Source organism: Rattus norvegicus, chromosome 2 (genome assembly GCF_021556685.1).
Source record: "Rattus norvegicus strain SHRSP/BbbUtx chromosome 2, alternate assembly SHRSP_T2T, whole genome shotgun sequence".
In the NCBI taxonomy this organism is placed as follows: domain Eukaryota; kingdom Metazoa; phylum Chordata; class Mammalia; order Rodentia; family Muridae; genus Rattus; species Rattus norvegicus.
In genome coordinates this window covers 33,137,171-33,155,006 of record NC_141535.1, presented here as the reverse complement: position 1 = coordinate 33,155,006, position 17,836 = coordinate 33,137,171, and the positions used below count along the sequence as shown (strand labels likewise).

At 39.5% G+C, this 17,836-nt stretch overlaps 1 protein-coding gene across 1 annotated transcript in view; it reads left to right on the top strand.

Annotated features, from left to right (window-relative positions):
• The window catches only part of Bdp1 (BDP1 general transcription factor IIIB subunit), a 91,386-nt gene that overhangs the window by 34,740 nt on the left and 38,810 nt on the right, over nucleotides 1-17,836 (top strand). Inside the window, 9 exon segments of the mRNA NM_001402161.1 lie at nucleotides 752-911; nucleotides 2,761-2,852; nucleotides 4,247-4,436; nucleotides 5,787-5,917; nucleotides 11,836-13,045; nucleotides 13,682-13,854; nucleotides 14,390-14,612; nucleotides 16,316-16,497; nucleotides 17,570-17,777. Of these exon segments, the coding sequence (NP_001389090.1) occupies nucleotides 752-911; nucleotides 2,761-2,852; nucleotides 4,247-4,436; nucleotides 5,787-5,917; nucleotides 11,836-13,045; nucleotides 13,682-13,854; nucleotides 14,390-14,612; nucleotides 16,316-16,497; nucleotides 17,570-17,777 (2,569 nt within the window).

Here is a 17,836-nt window from a genome sequence, read left to right as displayed (position 1 = left end):
TGATGACAGATGCCTTCATCTATGAGCCATCTCTCTAGCTCCCAGGTTTTCAGTTTTACATTATCAAATTTCTAAAAATTTTTTCACTCTCTATGAAATCTTAGATTTACTTCCGGTCAAGTTTATAAAGTAATTTTTCTTGTTTTCTCTGTCTTCAGTTAAATGTTTGATTTACTAGGGATATATTATCAGCATAGTACAAGGGATGGAACTGGCTCTATTTTATTTGTCATGTTTATTTTATTTTAATTTATTATTATTTTTTTGTTTTTTGTTTTTTGTTTTGTTTTTTTTTTTTTTTTTTTTTTTTGAGAAAGGGTATTGTTGTATAGTGCTGACTGTCCTGGAACTTGCTGCAAATTTCAGCCTGCTCTCAAAGTTAGAGAGGTCTTACCTCTTCCTCCTGAGTGTTGGGTTTAAAGCACCAACAAACATGCATTGTTAAATTCTGTTACGCATTTCAACTTTTCTGTTTGAGAGATGATCTTTATTGTGTTTTGGAGTAATTTTCTATTATGTTTATTTATGTGTGTATAAATCTATTGGCATTTAATTACTGATGTTGATGGTGTATTTTTAACATCTGATTAAAATAAACCTATTTTTCAGTTTTCTTCGTTATTCTATTCCGCAGTAAGCTTTAAGGAACTTTTTTGACTCCCAGCTGTCTTTTTTTCTAGCTTTTTAGAAAAGTTTTATTTGATCGTGACTATATGTTGGTTGTAATTTAAGTAATTTTTGTTTTTTAAAGAGAAACTGAACAGACAGACAGTGTCAAACCAAAATCAAGAAGTCGACTCCAGAGACCTAAGCCTAACTTGTCCCGGCCAGTTGGGAAGAAGTCAGTTGTTTCACAAGACAGACAAGATGGAAGCAACAAGGACTCACCTTCAGAAACTGCAGCCACGAAGGTGCGGCTTGAGAGAGTGTGGAAAGTCAAATATGAAAATACTTTCTAAGTAATTACAAGTAAAGTATTCAGCTTGTAATTCAAGTTACTGATACTGATAGGAAAACATCAAAACCTAAATTAAATTTGTTTTTAATAGTCTTTGTTTCATATGTTTTCTTCAGGATTTCAGGATGTAGGCTATAACATTTGAAAAAAAACTTAGTTATGATAAATTAAGTGTTTTTTTTTTTTTTTTTTTTTGTGGTGCTAGCGCTTAAACCTAGCTCACGCTGGGCAAACTTTCTACCACTGACCTGTATCTTCTAGCTCTCAATTTTAATTGTATAAAATGTTTGTTCAAAATTTTTCTTTTATGTGTGTGTTGCCTCTATCTTTGTGGGTACACATATGTGCCCATGTATGTAAAGGTCAGAGGTCAGCTTCGGTGTTGGCTCTCAGGAGCCATCTACCTTCCTCCTTCAGGTAGGGTTTCTGTTCTGTCTGAGGCTTATCAGTTTAGCTAGGATGGCTCGATGGTGAGTTGTAGGGAGCTGCTGGTCTCTGTCTTCCCAGCTCTGGGATGATGGGCACCCTTCTTATTGACCACACAGAGTCTCACAGGTGCAGGTGAGTGGCCTTTATCTTGAGTCTGGTAAAATGTGCTTTTCTATTGCATGCTTTTTTGGCAGTTCTGGAACTCAAACCTAGGGCTTTGCAAGGGCCTTTTCACTGAGCTATGTCTTTATTTCCTATAATTCTTTTATTGTTAAATCATTGCAATCTGGTACAATTGAAATGTCTGTAAACATTTAGCTATCTGTGGAGGAGGATGGTGTGCACAGGCAACAGCTAGACATGGAGGTCAGAGGTCAGCTTGCAATACCTGATTCTCTCTGTAGTTGGGGAGTAAACGCAGGTCGTCATCAGGTTTGGTGTTAAGTTCTTTGACCCACTGAGCCATTATGCTGGTCCAGATTCTATGTAGAATTTTATGTTCTAACGGCAACCACTCTTCACATTTATATTTTCAAGTTTCTGTTTTACTTCCTTTGGTGTCAAGGAGAAAGCTGTAGACTGAGTCACAAGCACTTCCACATTGAACCCTATACTTAGTCAGTACCTCTCAGGCTTTATTCAGTTTGTTCTCTTGGCATTTAAAACCTCGTACATTTTTCCCAGTGCTATTTAAATGTCTTTAGAAAACACTTCAGCAGTGTGGTATCACTGCATGTATTAACCATGCCTCCATTATGGAGAACTTAAGCTAACAGTGCAGGCTATTTTATACAAGGTTGTAAATATTCTAATGCTTACATATTTTTACTTTAGATAAGTGTTTGTGCATGGGCAGCAGCACAGATTGGCTTGCTAGGCAGTTGGCTTTTTCTTCCCATTATGTCACTCTCAGACACAAAGTCAGGCCATGGGGCTTTGGCAAGGAGCTTTCCCTTTGGACCTCTCAATTATCTCACCTTTTTATATGCAAGTTCTTAGTGGATAGCTCTGGCTTGCCTGTGTAGACCAAGCTGGTCTTAAACCCAGAGGGATCTGCCTGTCTCTGCCTCCCAACTGTTGGGATTCATGCTATGTATGCTGCCATCTGATCTCTTCGGTTACTTTCTTAAAATACAGTCTAAGATGGTATTCATGGTCAAAGAATATCAATATTTTAATTACTCTTGATGTTGGCAAGGGCCTTCTAACAATTTGTAAGATTATGTGTTTTATAATATTTTCATCAGTACTTAGAGTTTTTAGAAAATTGCCTTGTTATAAATATAAAACATTCAAGATTAGTTTGTTTTTAATTTCCATTCAGTGGAACATTTTATTGTAAGTAGCTTAAATGTAAAAAATTACATTTACAGAATCACATGGAAAAGGAGAGAGTGACTGAATCTGAAAATTTTGTAACAGAGAATACAGAGAGAGAGAGCCCAAGTGCCGGAACTGTGTCTGAGTAAGTACGTGGGAAGACCTTCAGGAATACTTGTAATTATCAGGTTTGGTTTTGTTGTTTATATTTAATAAAGTCAGAATTTTCAATTCTGGTACCTCAAGTCTAGTTTCTTTATGGGTAGTAGTAGGAATTTTTACTAATGCTCTTGGTGCTTGGTATTAGAGATAGAAATGATGGTGTGGGGAGAGCTAGGGCTGTATTTGATTGCCTAGTGTGTACACAACTCTGGGTTCTGTCAGGCATGGTTCAAACCAGGTGTGGTGGCGTATGCTTGCGATAATAGCCCCGAGAGAAGGAGGTGAGAGAGGCTATCCTCATTCAGGGTGGTTTTGAGGCCAGCCCGTCATACAGGAGGCTAGTCTCAAAATTAAGTAAAAGTTTTTAAATGATCATACCATTGAGTTAGCAGTTTTGTGCTTCCTTCAATTTACTAATAAGTCTTGTCAAGTAAATGAATAAGGTATATGTTTGCGGATGGCTGTGTTTGAAGTAAGTGAATTGATTTCTAAAGGAATATTTAACTTGTTAAGGATATAAGTCAGCTGATCTTCAAATATTTTTGTGATCAATAGATTCTGGGCTATTCAGTGGGATGCTGTTCTATAAGTTAGCACTAATTCTCTGGCATTAAACAGTGATGTCCTCAAAGAAATAATAGTATCACATGCTTGGCAGATACAGGCTTTTTCCATTTTTGAAGTGGAATTTTGATGGTTTTTAAAGATGGTTTTATTGTGCGACATTAATGAATATATCAAATTACATTTTCTCAGATGGGAAGGACTCGAGGCACAGGCTAACACTTCTCTTTGATTCTCCGGAGAACCTTAATATCACTTACCATTTGGAGGGTTCACTTTCTGGTGATGTCTATGATAATTTTGTCTATAAAAATCAACCACACTGCTTATTGAAGAACAGTTTGCTGAGGTGTTTATCAGGGTCTTTCTGCAAGGTGCTTACCTATTCTCAAACAGTGTTTTACACTTGACCAAGTGTCTCTTCATTTTTACTCCCAGGGTCTGGCTGGGGAGTATGATGTCTGTATTTATATGGAATGTCCAGAGAAGGCTGGTGATAGTGTTTGGTTTTCTTGCCAGCTGCTGAGGGATTTTCAGAGGGATTTCAATTCATCATGGATGATGGGGAAGGCGTATTGCCAGAGGCAGATTGGTCTGTTGGGAGGGGACAAGGCAGGATCTGTTGATGGTTTCTATAGCTAGGCTTCCAGGACTGTCTGTGTGAAAGGGGAGAGTGTAGATGTGTGGTGTCTATCAGGGTGCTCTTGAGGACACTTGGGGAGTATTTGTGTCTAACACCATTTACTTATTTATATAACCAAGCAGCACTGTGACTTTGCTGTAATCATTACTTTTATTTCTTTGTGATTATAGTTTGAGTGAAAAGTCCTCCGCCCAGGAGGATAGTCAGACAAAGGTCTTAAGACCTACCCGGCTGATGAGGAGTAGAATGCAAAGACCAAAGCCAAATGTAGTGAAAGCTGCAGAAAGAAAACAAATTCTCACCTCACAGGAAAAAGTTGGGTCCCATGTAGAGAAAATTGAAGATGACTCGTGTGTAGTGGTGAGTAGATTGCTTATGATAACATTCACTGAGCAAGTATATGAGCCATTTGTTCTTTTAACATAAGCGTGTGTATGTTATATTCCATTTTGTCACTAAAATCTCAGTGAGTTTTGTTTAGATTACATTGTTTTAGATGTTTGAGCATTGTGCACAGATCTTTTATATTTCAGAGTCTAAATATTGGTTTGCTCTCATCATCCTCCATGTTTGGACATGGTTCTTCCCTGTGCTTGAGACTGCACCCATGTTATCAAACCGGCACTGCGCCCTTGACCACATTTTTAGCCTCCTTTTAAAAAGATGGTCATATATGTGACCTTTAACATTAGCTTAAACAAAGTATCGGAAGTATTTCAAGTATAAATTAAAAAACAGATAATGAATTGTGTGTGTGCATGTACCTGCGTGGGTGCTTGTGGTATGTGAGACGTGAACCTAAGTTCCTGCTAAGGAGGTGCTCTCACTACTGAACTCTGGCTCTGGCTCATGGAGTTGTAGATTATTTATATATTCCTTTGAAGAAAGCAGAAACTTGTCAGGACTTAAGATTTGGTTTCTTTCTGCTATAGTTTTCTTTTTAATAATTTAGTCTAAATATTTAGATAAACAAATATATATTTTATATAACATAGATGTAATATGTAATATATAATTACATAATATATATATTAGACAGATCCCTGGCTGTCTTCCAACTCACTGTGTAAATGAGGATAATCTCAAACTCCGATCCTCCTGCCTCCACCCAGGTGCTAAGAATGTAGACATGTGCCGCCATGCCCGTTTTTTAGGTGTTGCTGTGGATTGAACCAAGGGCTTTGTGCATTCTAGGCAAGCACTCTTACCAATGGAGCTATAGCACTGTCCCTGTCTTCTGTTGTATTTCCTCTAGTATCTATACTTCTAACAATAAGAATTTAAGAATAAAAACACTGGAGGATTCTGACGAATGTGATGGGAACAGACTGAAATGAACAAGTCTGAAACATTGCTTTATGAGTGGACAGACAAGAATAGGACTTTGAGACATGGTACAGAGGGTGGCTTATGGAATTTCCTAAGATAGCTAAAAGAAAAACATTAAATGGTGTTTTTATCTTACTTTATAATGTCACTTTTTAAAGACCATTTTACTTTTACTCAGATGAGATGGGGTCTTTTGTAGTTGGGTTTTTCTCAAATCCCCTTTGCAGCCTAGGCTTGTTTGGGAATGTGATCTTCCTGCATTACCTCCTAAGTGTTGTACTGCCGTGTGCATCTAACCCTGGCTACGATGTATTTTTCAGTAAAACTTAAAATTTTGTGTTTCATTGTGAAGTGTAAAATATGATAAACTTTGATATTAAGGTTCCTCCACAAATGGGAAATGAGTCACACAAAAACTTGCAGTGTGAAGGCGCTGCGTCAGAACCTGAACAAAAGGACCCTGTGGAAAGTCTGCAGTCTGAGCAACCCAGGGCTCTCAGTGAGTGTCCGAGGTAAGCATCACTGTCAGTTACGTGACCTTGCAGACTCAGTGCGGCTGCAGAGCTCAGTAAACTTTGTTTGTTTTAAAGAAATAAAGTTATTATTTATGGTGTTTGAGGAGAGGTAGAGTGCAGGTGTGCATAACGTGCATATGGAGGGCAGGGAACAACTTTGGCAGTCAGTTCTCTCCTCTTACCTGTTACCTGGGAATGGAACTCGGCATTGGACTTTGAAGGGAAGCATTTCACCTCCTGAGCGATCTCTGACTAACCCACCTCCGTGTGTCTCAGCTTACACTGTGTCTAAAAGTATAGAAGGTGCTGAGGGAGGGCGGGCTCGGCCCCTAAGAGTGCTGACCACTCTTGCAGAGAAGCCGGCTTCCATTCTAGCACTGTGCCGCCCAGCACGACTGGATGCATTTCCAGTGCTGAGGCATTCGCTACTCTGGCCTCTGTGGGCCCTAGAATGCATGTGGTATATATAAACACACAGACATATAAATTAAAAATAAATCTTTTTAAAAAAGGCAAGACTGTTTGTTCACTGGGTAAAGATGCACTTGCTGTCCAGTCTGATGATCTGATTTCGATCTCTGGGTCTCACATGGCAATACAAGAAGAGAACTGATGCCCATAAGCTGTCCTCTGATCTCCATGTGCATATGTCCCACCCTCACATCAATATATCAAATGCTATACATTTCATCGTAAGTTGTCGTAATGTATAGCTTTATTTTAAAAATGGTTAAGAATAATTCTGTTTAAACTGGTGAGATGCCTCTCCAGTTAAGAGCACTGGCCATTTGCTCTTCCAGAGGTCCTGAGTTCAAGTCCCAGGAACCATATGGTGGCTCACAACCATCTGTAAAGGGATCTGATGCCCTCTGCTAGATAGTAGGTGTACTTGCAGATAGAGCACTCTTATATTTAAATAAAGAAAACAAACAAATAAATTAAAAAGAATAAGTCTTTTCAAAGATAATTCTGTCATAGCTTTTGTGTAAGTTTCTATGTCGTAGAAAGTTTGAAGAAAGCTATTTAATATAAACTAGGACCTTTGTTAATAGGAATAGCATTTTTACTTACCGTATATATTAAGTAGGTGTCTATACCCAAATAAGAATGTTACTTCTTGGTAGTGTTTGATTTTCTAAAATTAGGTCAACAAGGTGTAGAACTCAGCCTTCTCGTAGCCAGAGTTCCTGTTTATTATCTTACTTGTGATTTTACCAAACCACATGGATGGAGTTATTAGGATGCTTATAGTATGGTGATATTTGAAGTACATAGGTGCAGAGGTAACAGCATGGACTTCATGGATTTCTTCTCTAACATTTACATTTAAAGTCTGGCCTATGATGAACTTTTTAGAGCTGTTTAAATAGCATCTAACTTGACATAAAGGCTAGCTGGGTTTTCTTCACTTTAAGAATTCCTTTATCTCTGGCATCATCTATTTCTTTTCTTCTTAGTGATCCTTCAGCTATGGAACTGCCACCGTGCCTGTACAGGTCTAGTTCTTGTTACACATCCCAGATAATAGATTGTATTTATCTGATAGACTGGTTTGCATTTCATATTATCTAGGTTTAAATGAGACTCCTTTAATTTTGGTGTCTTAGAAGAAAACTAAGTTTTTGAGTGTTTATTGAGTTTTAGTGCCCTGGCTAATGTTTTAAATTTACTTATTTGTTTGATTACTTGTATTTTTGAGAGAGGGTTTTGTGTAACCCAGGGTGACTTTGTCTTCACCTTTACACGAGCATGACCTTGAACTTCTTCCAGATCCTCCTGCCACCACCTCCCATGTAGTTGGATACACACACCATATGCATGGCTGCGTACACTGTACCCAGTTTTCTGGGCGTTTGTAGCTGATATCCAGCCTCTTTATAGCAACTTCCCTCTGTAAAGGCAGTGACTTTACTGCTTTACCATGTGGTACTTCTGACTTTTACACACCCAAGAACCCTGGAGACAGTTCTGAATTTCTGTGTTTATCTAATTTTGTGATTATGTATAGATAATAGGCAGTTTCACCCTTTCCCTGCTCTGAGCACTATTCTGTTGAAGATTCTGTTAGACAAGGGAAGGAGTCTGAGAAGGATGAGTGCATTTAAGATTCTAAGATCAAGTCGTATTTCTTTGAATCTTTCTCTAGGATATTTAAAATCCTTGATACTTCATGTGAATATATGTGTTTTTATTTGGAGGTGATTTGAGACAGTTTCAGGTTGACTTCAAACCCAGGTAGCCAAGGATGGCCATAAGCTTCTATTCTTCCACTCTCTTCCTTTAGGTACTGGAATTACAGATGTGTGCACACACTCTTGGCTTATTCCTATCTTTGTCTGCTTTCATGGTAAATGTAGGGGATTAGGTCATCTGGCTTGGTGGCCAGGGCCTTTACCTGCTGGGGCCCAGGATTTGGTTGTTTGATTCACATATGTAATATATTTGATCGTGTCTATTCCAGAGATCCTCCTCCTGAGCTGTAGACCCCTTCTGTTTCTATCCTCATGTCTGTCCCAGTTTTGTTTGCTTGCTTTTGGTAACCTAATGAGTCCAGTTAGTGCTGCCTGTTGGGATGCTAACTGGTTTTGTTAGCTTAATCTTGTGCTGTTAATCATAGCTATGGTGAGTTCATGAATGCAAGGGCCATGCCGTGTCCAGAAGATGGCACTTTACAGCATCTTCCTTACCCTCTGGCTCTTCCATAATGTCCTCAAGTCTTAACGGGGTTCATACAGCTGCCTAATTTTGGGCATAGCACTCAACAGTCACTTATTTTGAACACTTCGACCAGGTATGAGTCTCTGAATTACCTATTGACCGATGCAGAAAGAAACTTCTCTGCCCTTAAGTTGACAGCAGTCCTAATAGCTATGTCTCACTCAGTAGAAATATCCAGAAGATAGTTGAATGCCATATCTATTTAGGGAAACAACAGTAGAAGGTTCCTAGCTGGGCCTCTAACCTCCTCAGGGGAAGGGCTTTTGAACAGGTTTACAGCACAAAGCATGAATTCCCTCCTGTCAAGTAGGCCTCAGATTCAGTGAAAAAGTGATTAGTTCCCATACATGCTTGGTGTGTGAATATGTCCACATGCACGAAAAAGCACACACACATATCTTTAGGACACTATTGAACAGTGGACACACTTTGCCTACTAGATCAGTATTGTAGCTCCAGGGTTCACTGAATAAGACTATGGATGACTTTCTTCAGGATTTGCATGGCATCTTCCTACACTGTGAAAAGTGGGCAGCAGGGCGGAGCTTTCCTGCTCAGTTCCAGTTTGATTGTTTTCTGTGCCCTGTAACCAGACACATTGTGTCTTCAGCAGTGGGGTCTCACCATCTAGTTATGGTGAACAGACAAGAGCGGTAGTGACAGCTTCTGTTGTTTGAGGGGCCTTGGAAGCCTGCCTGCCTACCTGCCTTCCTTCCCTGTCTGGCAACTCATATCTGGCACGGAGCCGGGTCCTCAGGAAAGCATTGCCTGCCCATGGAGGGTGCCTGGGTTAAAACTCCTTAAAGGGTGTGCGTCTGCGTTTTGAGTCTGGTCAGCTTCAGGAAATACAGAACAGCTGTAGAGTGAATTGTCATTCTACTCAGCTGTTCTCCTTCAACCATCCTCTCTTCAAATTCTCTACTTGCAAGCATAGTTTCAATGAATTCTTTAAAACTCTGTGTGTGTGTGTGTGTGTGTGTGTGTGTGTGTGTGTGTGTGTGTGTTCGTTTGTGTCTCTCTGTGTGGGTGTTGGCATTAATGTGTTGTGTCATGTGTGGAAGTTAGAGAACAGCTTTCATAAGTCTTTCTCCTTCTGTTTTGGGCTCTGGGAATGATACTCCGGTCACCAAGTTTGTGGAAGACGTACTTTTTAACCCTCTGAGCCATCTTGCTGTCTCAGAACGTTTTAAAGCTAAGTATATGGTTATACACTTGTTCAGACTGACCTCCTAAATAATCTAGTGCTCCCTTTGGTACAGCTTGCACCCAAGATTAGTGACTCCTGCTTTCCCTTTCTCTACTTCTCTTTCCCTTCTTTCCTTCTTCCTAGTTATGTCTTTTCCAGGCTGCCCTGAGGTATGTTTTTATGGTTCACAGTCTCTTGGAGAAACATCTATTTTTTCTGTTTTTTTTTTTTTTTCTAAGTCTGCCACCATTTCCTCCCCCACATGGATCTTCAGATTCTCTCCCAAGGGATAGAACTCTCTCTCTTTCTTTTTCTTTCGAATGTCCGTTCATTTCCTTAATGGCAGTCTTCTCTCCCGAGACCACAACCATCAAAGAGACGTGTCTCTTTTCTCTCTGAGAAGTTTCTCCTCCAATCTCTTCCAGGGGTGATTCCATTTGACCCCTGACTTTGGCCTCTTTTGCACCCTTAGTCGGGGCAGATATTTCTTGTCTTTCAATTTCCTCTGAATCTGCCTTTCTTTCTTCAGTGCCATCTGTCATATCTGGTGTGCTCTCTTTCATGGCCAACTCTTTTCCAGTTTCTTGCAAACCTGTCTCTGGTTCACTTGTTGGAACCATTTTCCTGTAAAAATGCTGAGATTTTAGCATATACAGTTCAGTGATTTATTTCCTTCCTTCCTTCCTTTCTTTCCTTCTTCTTCCTCAATTCTGCCCTCACTTCTCCTCCTCCCAGACACTGTGTAGTATTGGCTGGCCTGGAACTGGCTGTGGAGACCAGGCTGAGTTTGAAGTCACAGAGATCTCCTTGGCTCTTTCGAGTCTTGAGACTCAAGCGGTGCTCTACGTCACCCACCTATGGCCTTACTCAATAGCTCCCTTTATGTAGTGTACTAGGGTCACCATCTCTTGTGATTACTAAACTACAAAGCAAGAGTGCTGCTGCTCTTCTGGAGAGCAAAGTGCTTGTCATAAATGGTTGATTTTATGCTCAGTAGAAACCAGCAAAGTATTATGCTTTCTATCTTTTTATCTTGAGAGTGTGTGTTCCTAAAGAAATTCTAATAACATTGTCATATAAAAATGTAAGGGCAGATGTTGGTCTTAGTCATAAGGCATTTTCTTCCTTGAGTCATATGTTGTCCGTTGAGCTCTTTGGTCATCAGGTCTGTTAAGACTGTGTATGTCTAGGTAAAAGTAGCAGACACAGCTTGACCACTGCACATTTCTGCAGAGTTTTCCTTGCTATTGCTTGCTTTGGATGAGGTAACAATTACACAGGGATTGGTTATTGGGAGTAACTATGTAAGGACAGTTTGCTAAAATTCTTATTGACCCCATTAATAGTTCTCTACATGTATCTATATTAAGTAAATAAAATTAATTATAAAATTGTTATTTCAAAAAAATGGTTTCTTTTTTATTTTTCAGTTCTATCTAGTTCGACATTCTTGGGACTTGGTTAATTTTCTCTTTTGGTGCAGTGGGTAAACTCAGGGCCTAGTTCATATTCATTATGCATTCTACCACTGAACTATACCCTCAGTCCCTCCACATGCTTCAGTCTCTTTGTATAGATCACGCTATCCTAGAACTTTCTATGTAAATTTACGAGAGGCCTCTGCCTCCTGAGTGCTGGAATCAAGTGTGTGCTGGGTCTTAAATGTCTTTAAAGTTTTATTTTATCTGTCTGTCCGTCCGTCCGTCCGTCCGTCCATCCATCCATCCATCCATCTGTCTATCTTTTGAGACAGGGTTTCTTTGTATATCCCTGGATGTCCTGGAAATCACTTTGTAGACTAGTTGGCTTCAAAGTCCCAGAATCCTCCTGTTCCTACGTCCTCAGTTCTAGCATTAAAGGCATGTGCCTCTTTGCCTGGCAAATCTGTCTTTTTTAAAATTTGAGAGTTTTTAGTGTTTCTGTAAGGATTTTATACCATTTTATGCCATCTGTCCCAACTGGTAATCGGGATTAAGATTTATGCCTTTTCATCTTTTTTCTCTTTTTTTAGTATTCAAGAAGATAATAAAGGAAATAAGCTGAAACAAGCCCCAATTGTAAGGACAAGATTTCAGAAACCAAAACCAAATACAGGAAGAAGAAGAAGAAGAAGAAGATCCTCCAAGGAAGGGATACCAGTGGACATGCCTGTTTCTGGAGACCTAACAGCAACCCGGGAAGAAATTCCTCGACCAGACACTTCCCCGAGGGAGGAGGTACCGAGTGTACCTCTCGCCCCTCTCACTGCCACCGCTTCCACCATGGAATTGGAGTCAGGTGTGAAAGATAGTAGCAGAAATGACACAGCTTCTAATGTGAAGATGCCAGAAATGGCGGATGTCACTATGGAAATAGATACAGGTTTGGAAACAACTGGAAGAGATACTTGCCCAGGGGAGATGGAGGCAGAAATGATTGACATCCCTATGGAAACAGAGGCAAGCTTGAAAGCATCTTTAAATGAGACTCCTCCTATGGAGAAGGTGCCAGAGCTGATTGATAACACTGGGGAAATTTGCACGAATTTGGGAGAAACTGCAAGAAAAGAAATATTTTTACAGGAAAATGGTTCCAAGGAGGTCAGTCCAGTTAGTGAACCAGAGACAGGTTTGCAAGAAACTGGAAAAAAGTTGGCCGTGAAAGAGAGCACATCAGATATGATGGATGGCACTGAAGAAAGAGAGGCAGATTCAGAGGAAACTGAAAGACAAGAAATATCTGCCCCAGTAAAGGAAGCAGAGGAGGCCAAAGCCAGGGGTGAAGTGGACTCACCCCTGGAAGAGATTGGAGGAGAAACTTCCCAGCAAGCAATAGCAGCAGGCGCTCCTGTGGAGCAGTCGGCCAGTGAGGAGGACCTAGGTGACAGCGCAGGCGTCGAGGAGGTGGAAGTGGAGAGCACTGTAGGAGGAAAGGAGCTCAAGCTGAAGGACGCTGGAGAAGGACACGTCTCCTTGATGGTCGTGGTCTCGGGAGAGAAGACTGCCATTGAGGAAACGATTGGACATTTGAAAGAAAAAGAAAGAGAGAGTTCTGTCCCTTGGGAGAGAGGATCTGGAGAGATCGATGTTGGGGAAGAAATGGTGGCAGACTTAGAAAAAACAGAAAAAGTAGACGTTTCTCCAAGAGACAGTGAACCAGAGGAACAGACCTCAGGGCAGCCTGAGGCAGAAGTAATTCCAAGCAGGAGTGACGGCAGCACTGGGCCTCCACAGGATAGAGAAGTATGTATTTTTCTGAGTAATTTTAGTATTATTATTACCCGTACATCCAAAAAGTCTTAAAATCTCTAATAAAAATCTAAAATCTTTTCCAGTCCTAATTTTTTTGTTTTAAGTTCTTGAAACACCTGTTTAGTCACTTAAAAATTTAAAAAGATTGTCTAATTATGAGAAAATTACTAATGTTAGTGGTGGTTTGAAGTTACTCATTTAGATAAAAAAATTTAGGAAATTAGCTTAAATTTATACCACCTTACTATAAATCTAGGCTAAAATTATTTCCTTTGATCATAAAAACTATATGTTTTTATTCTCCTTGCCACATTAATGCCTCTATTTTTTTACCTTTTAGTAAAAATTTCCTCTTGTTTGTAGTCCATCCTCAGCAGCAGTTTTGAGGCTTTCTTTCTAACGTGTGTGTAGATAATCGCATCTGTGGTTTAGAATAGTCACGGTATACAATGTGAAGGGAAGGCATTACTGAAGTCTGTTTTAATAATTGTGGGATTTATATTTAACAGTTAAAATCAAGCTTCTGTATTTTTAAATCACTGTTTTAGAAACGAGCCTTTGTTTAAAATGTGTGAAATGTTGATAGAATTTCTTTTTACAATGATATATTATGATTCTTTTTTCTAGAATATTAGCAATAAAATCTCAGTGATACCTACACTCTTGGAAGAAAAAGAAACAACTGATAAGGAGGTATCCAGTCATGGGGAGTCTTCTTCACAGAATTCTGGACACCATGTAGCAGACCAAGGGACACAGCTTCTAGATGTTCAAGAGCAGTTTTCAGATACTAATTTAAGGTACGAGTACATAGGTCTGTGTGCCTTTAATGTAACGTTCTGTTTGCAGACCATGTTAAAGTGAGTGAGCTACCAAGCCATAATGTGTGTGCAAGTTTTAAGATTGTTTATGGAAGATCGGGAGAGGGGATTAAGTCCATTTTGATAGCCAGAGGTGAGATTTATTACCAAATTACATGTGACACATATTCAGAAATGAACCTGGCCTGGATTGTACAATTCAGTGTTTTTCAGAATTTAGTGAATAGTTCCATTTTTTTTTTGTCTCCTTAGAAATCAGAATTCAGCAGATATGGTGGTGCTTACTCACAGTCCCCATACTTGTTAGGTGGAGGCAAAAGAATGAAGGAGAAATGAAGGCTGACCTGGCTTACGAGCATTTTCCAAGCCAGTCTAGGTTATATAGGAAAACCCTGTGTAAAACAAAGCAGAAGCAATCAGCAGCTTACTGCCAGTCTCTAAGGTTGTCCTAAGTTCCATTCACTTTCATACTTCAGTACAGTCTAATCATGTTTATTAATGCTTGTTCCAAAAGCAAACCTCTTCCTCAAGAACAGAAGCCACTTCAAGTTAAACCAGCTCCTTTTCTGAGAAGTCGATTCAAAAAACCAAAGCCAAACTTGTCAAGAGCAGCTTTAAAGAGAGCAACCCTAGAAGCAGAACATTGTGTACCTGGGAAGAAACCAGAAGCATACAAAATGGAGACTGTCGTGTTGCAGCAGGACAGAGACCAAGCTGCTTCTTTCTCTTCTCCACATGTGAGTGATGATCAAGGTGGAGGTTGTGCTTGTGGAGATGTTTTTGTTGTTACTATGGTTATTAAACCATTACACGTTCATGTAATTTTACTGTGTGGTGTTGTTCTCTGTTTACTGTCATTCCATACAGTTTATATTAAATATCTGGTGTCTGTAGTCAGGAATGGGCACATGTGCTTAGGAAAGCATCGACGATACTTTAGACTCTACTTGACCATCTGGTTATGTCACCATAGCCAAGTGATGTACCAAGTTCTGATGCAGGAAAAGTGGGAATGATAGTGCTTTATTTCATTCTGTTATTAGGGTAACATGAAGAGTGAAATGCTTGACATGTGTTTATAACAAGTTAAGATTGTCAGAATTTAAACAGAATTAAAATTAAAATGCTAATATTAAAATCAGTGGTTTTTTTGTTTTCGTTTTGTCCTTGTAGTCCTAGGAACCCATTTCTTTGTTTGTGTATTAAAGTTCTGACTGCATGTTTGTCTGAATACCAGAAGACGGATTGGATTTCATTACTCTAGATTGTTGTGAGCCTCCATGTGCTTGCTGGGAGTTGTGTACATGACTTCTAAAAGAGTACCTACTGCTCTCAACTGTCGAGCCCATCTCTCCAGCCCCAAGTTGAATTTGTTTTAAAGTACTTTTTATAATTAAAATTCCTATTTTGCATTTTAGAATAAGTTTCTATGTTTGTGCTTCCTCCAACTTTATAAGTGAAGCTGCCTTTCCTATTTTATTGTATGTGTGTGGGTATTTAGCCATGTAGGTGCCCACAGCAGCTAGACAGGGGCTGTGGGGTTGGATTTCCACAGATGCTTGTGAGCTAGAAAGAGATCCTGTGTCTTCTGCAAGAGCAGCCAGTGCACTTAACGGCTGAGCCATCTCATCTGTCTGATAGAAAAACTACTTTTTATGTAATATTTTTTGTTATAAAATCTTTAATTTGGAGAATAATGTCTGTATTCCAAAACATGAGAACCCTATATTGTTTGTTTTTCCTCCCTAATTAATGTGGCAATTGTAAATATATACGTGTAGATGTGTAAGAACTATATGCCACAGTGCTGGCTTCCCTTAGCATTTTGTATTTTCATTTCACATAACATTTTAAACCTCTTTTGGGCTTAGTACAAAGAAACTTTTTTAAAGCGGTCATACGCTGGAATATATAAGGCTAAGCTCGGGTGTGGTGCAGTGTGCACTTCATAGTCGTGGCTATGTAAGAGGCTAAAGCAAGAAAACTGCAGTTCAGGGGGAGTTTAGGAAATAGGCAGCAGAGTGGGACCCTGCGTCTTCAACGTGGTGGCCCTTACGGAGGTAGAGGGAGGTGAATCCCTTGAGTTCCAGGCCAGCCAGAGCTATACAATCTATCTCAAATAAAAGGAAGTAAGAAAGAAAAAGAAATTCAGATTTAGTTCAGTGGGTAAAGTATTTCTCTTGCATGCATGAGGACCTGATTTCAGTACTCAACAATGACCTCCCAAAAAAAGAGTAAAATTTAATTTTCTGTTGATATACTATCTTATTTCCAGTGTTTTGTTCATCCTTCATATTTGGAGTATGGTCCTTAGTTCTGCACGGTGAGTTTTCAGCAGTAGACATGCTGCAGGTAGACACTACCCCTTGCTAGCCAGAAGGAATGTATTGGTTTATTCTTACATTAATGCTCTGTGATCTTTTTCTTTTTAAATTTCTAGAATGTACCTTCCCTAATGGCGTCAAGAGAAAATGAGAAATCAGGTCATGAGGAGGAGGAGGAGGCTGTGGTACTGCCATGTACACAGATTGAAAAAGATCCTTCACCGCCAAATTCATGTGAACCTAAGGAGGATTCTCAGTTAACCCAAAACCAGGAAGACAGCTTAGTTTCTCCTATTGGGTAAACAGTGATATTTCCTTACAAATCTAAAATAAGAGAGGCTTTTCTTTGAAATCTCTCTCTCTCTCTCTTTTTTCTTTAAGGATTTATGTATTATATATAAGTACACTGTAGCTGTCCTCAGACACACCAGAAGAGGGCATCAGATCCCATTATAGATGGTTGTGATCCACCATGTGGGTGCTGGGAATTGAACTCAGGACCTCTGGAAGAGCAGTCAGTGCCCTTAACCGCTGAGCCATCTCTCCAGCCCTGAAATATCTCTTTATTAAAAAAAAAAAGCGAATAATTGGTCTAATTGATAGGGCAGGCCACCTAAAATTCAAAGTTAGATGGGCTTGAACATCTTTTAATGCTATATTTATTTATTGTTAACTGGTTAAGATTTATGAAAAGTAGCACACTCAAAATACATATGTATATGTACTATGAATTCTTTGACTTTTAAAAGGTTGGCAAAATATATATATATAAAATCACATTTGCCATTTTTAACCATTTTCAGTTGCACAGGCACAGTGGCATAAACCATAAACCATTGTCTTACTGTTTTACGGGCCACACTACCAACTGTCCATCTGTCCCCAACACTTTTCTTTTTCATACCCCTTTAATGAAACTTTGAATTCACTAAACATCAACTTCCACTCCCCTCTTCCTCTGCTGTCTTCTGTCCTTGGCCTCTGCCATTCTTATGGCTTTTACACATTTGGTTATTTTAGGCACATCCTGTTTATTAACATTTGAGAATTGAAATGAGCTTCGTCTGCCTGACTCCCTCACCCTTACTGTCCCCTCTCTACTGTGCTAGGTTTAAACCTAGGGCTGTATGTACACCAGCCATGGCCTCTCCTTCCATTTGGCCATACTCCAAAATCTGAATGTGTTTTCTTTTTCTTATGGCTTTCCCAACTTTGATAACATATTTTTGTAGTGAAAAGGTATTTTCTTTGGATAATTTGATAAACTATTTTTATGGGAGTTTATTAGAGGAAATTTAAGGTACGTATTCTTATCATTGTCAACTTTTTGTAGTCAAACTCCCTCTGTTTCTCCTTGCCCTTTTTTCTAGGACTCCGACAGTGAATATGGTCCCACAAGAAACAAAGCCAAATGTCGTCCAAACGACTCTACCAGTGAGGGGTCGACTTCAGAGACCAAGGCCAAATGTGCAAAAGGCCAGACAGAGACAAACAGTAGAAAAGGGCAAAGCGGAAGGCATAACTAAGAATGAAGGACCAGAACTGCAAAAAGATGAAGCTAAAACATGCCTGACTGTGGTGAGAGAATTGGTCTGTGACTAACTGATCCTTAGTGTATGCTAGACAGCAAATAAGCA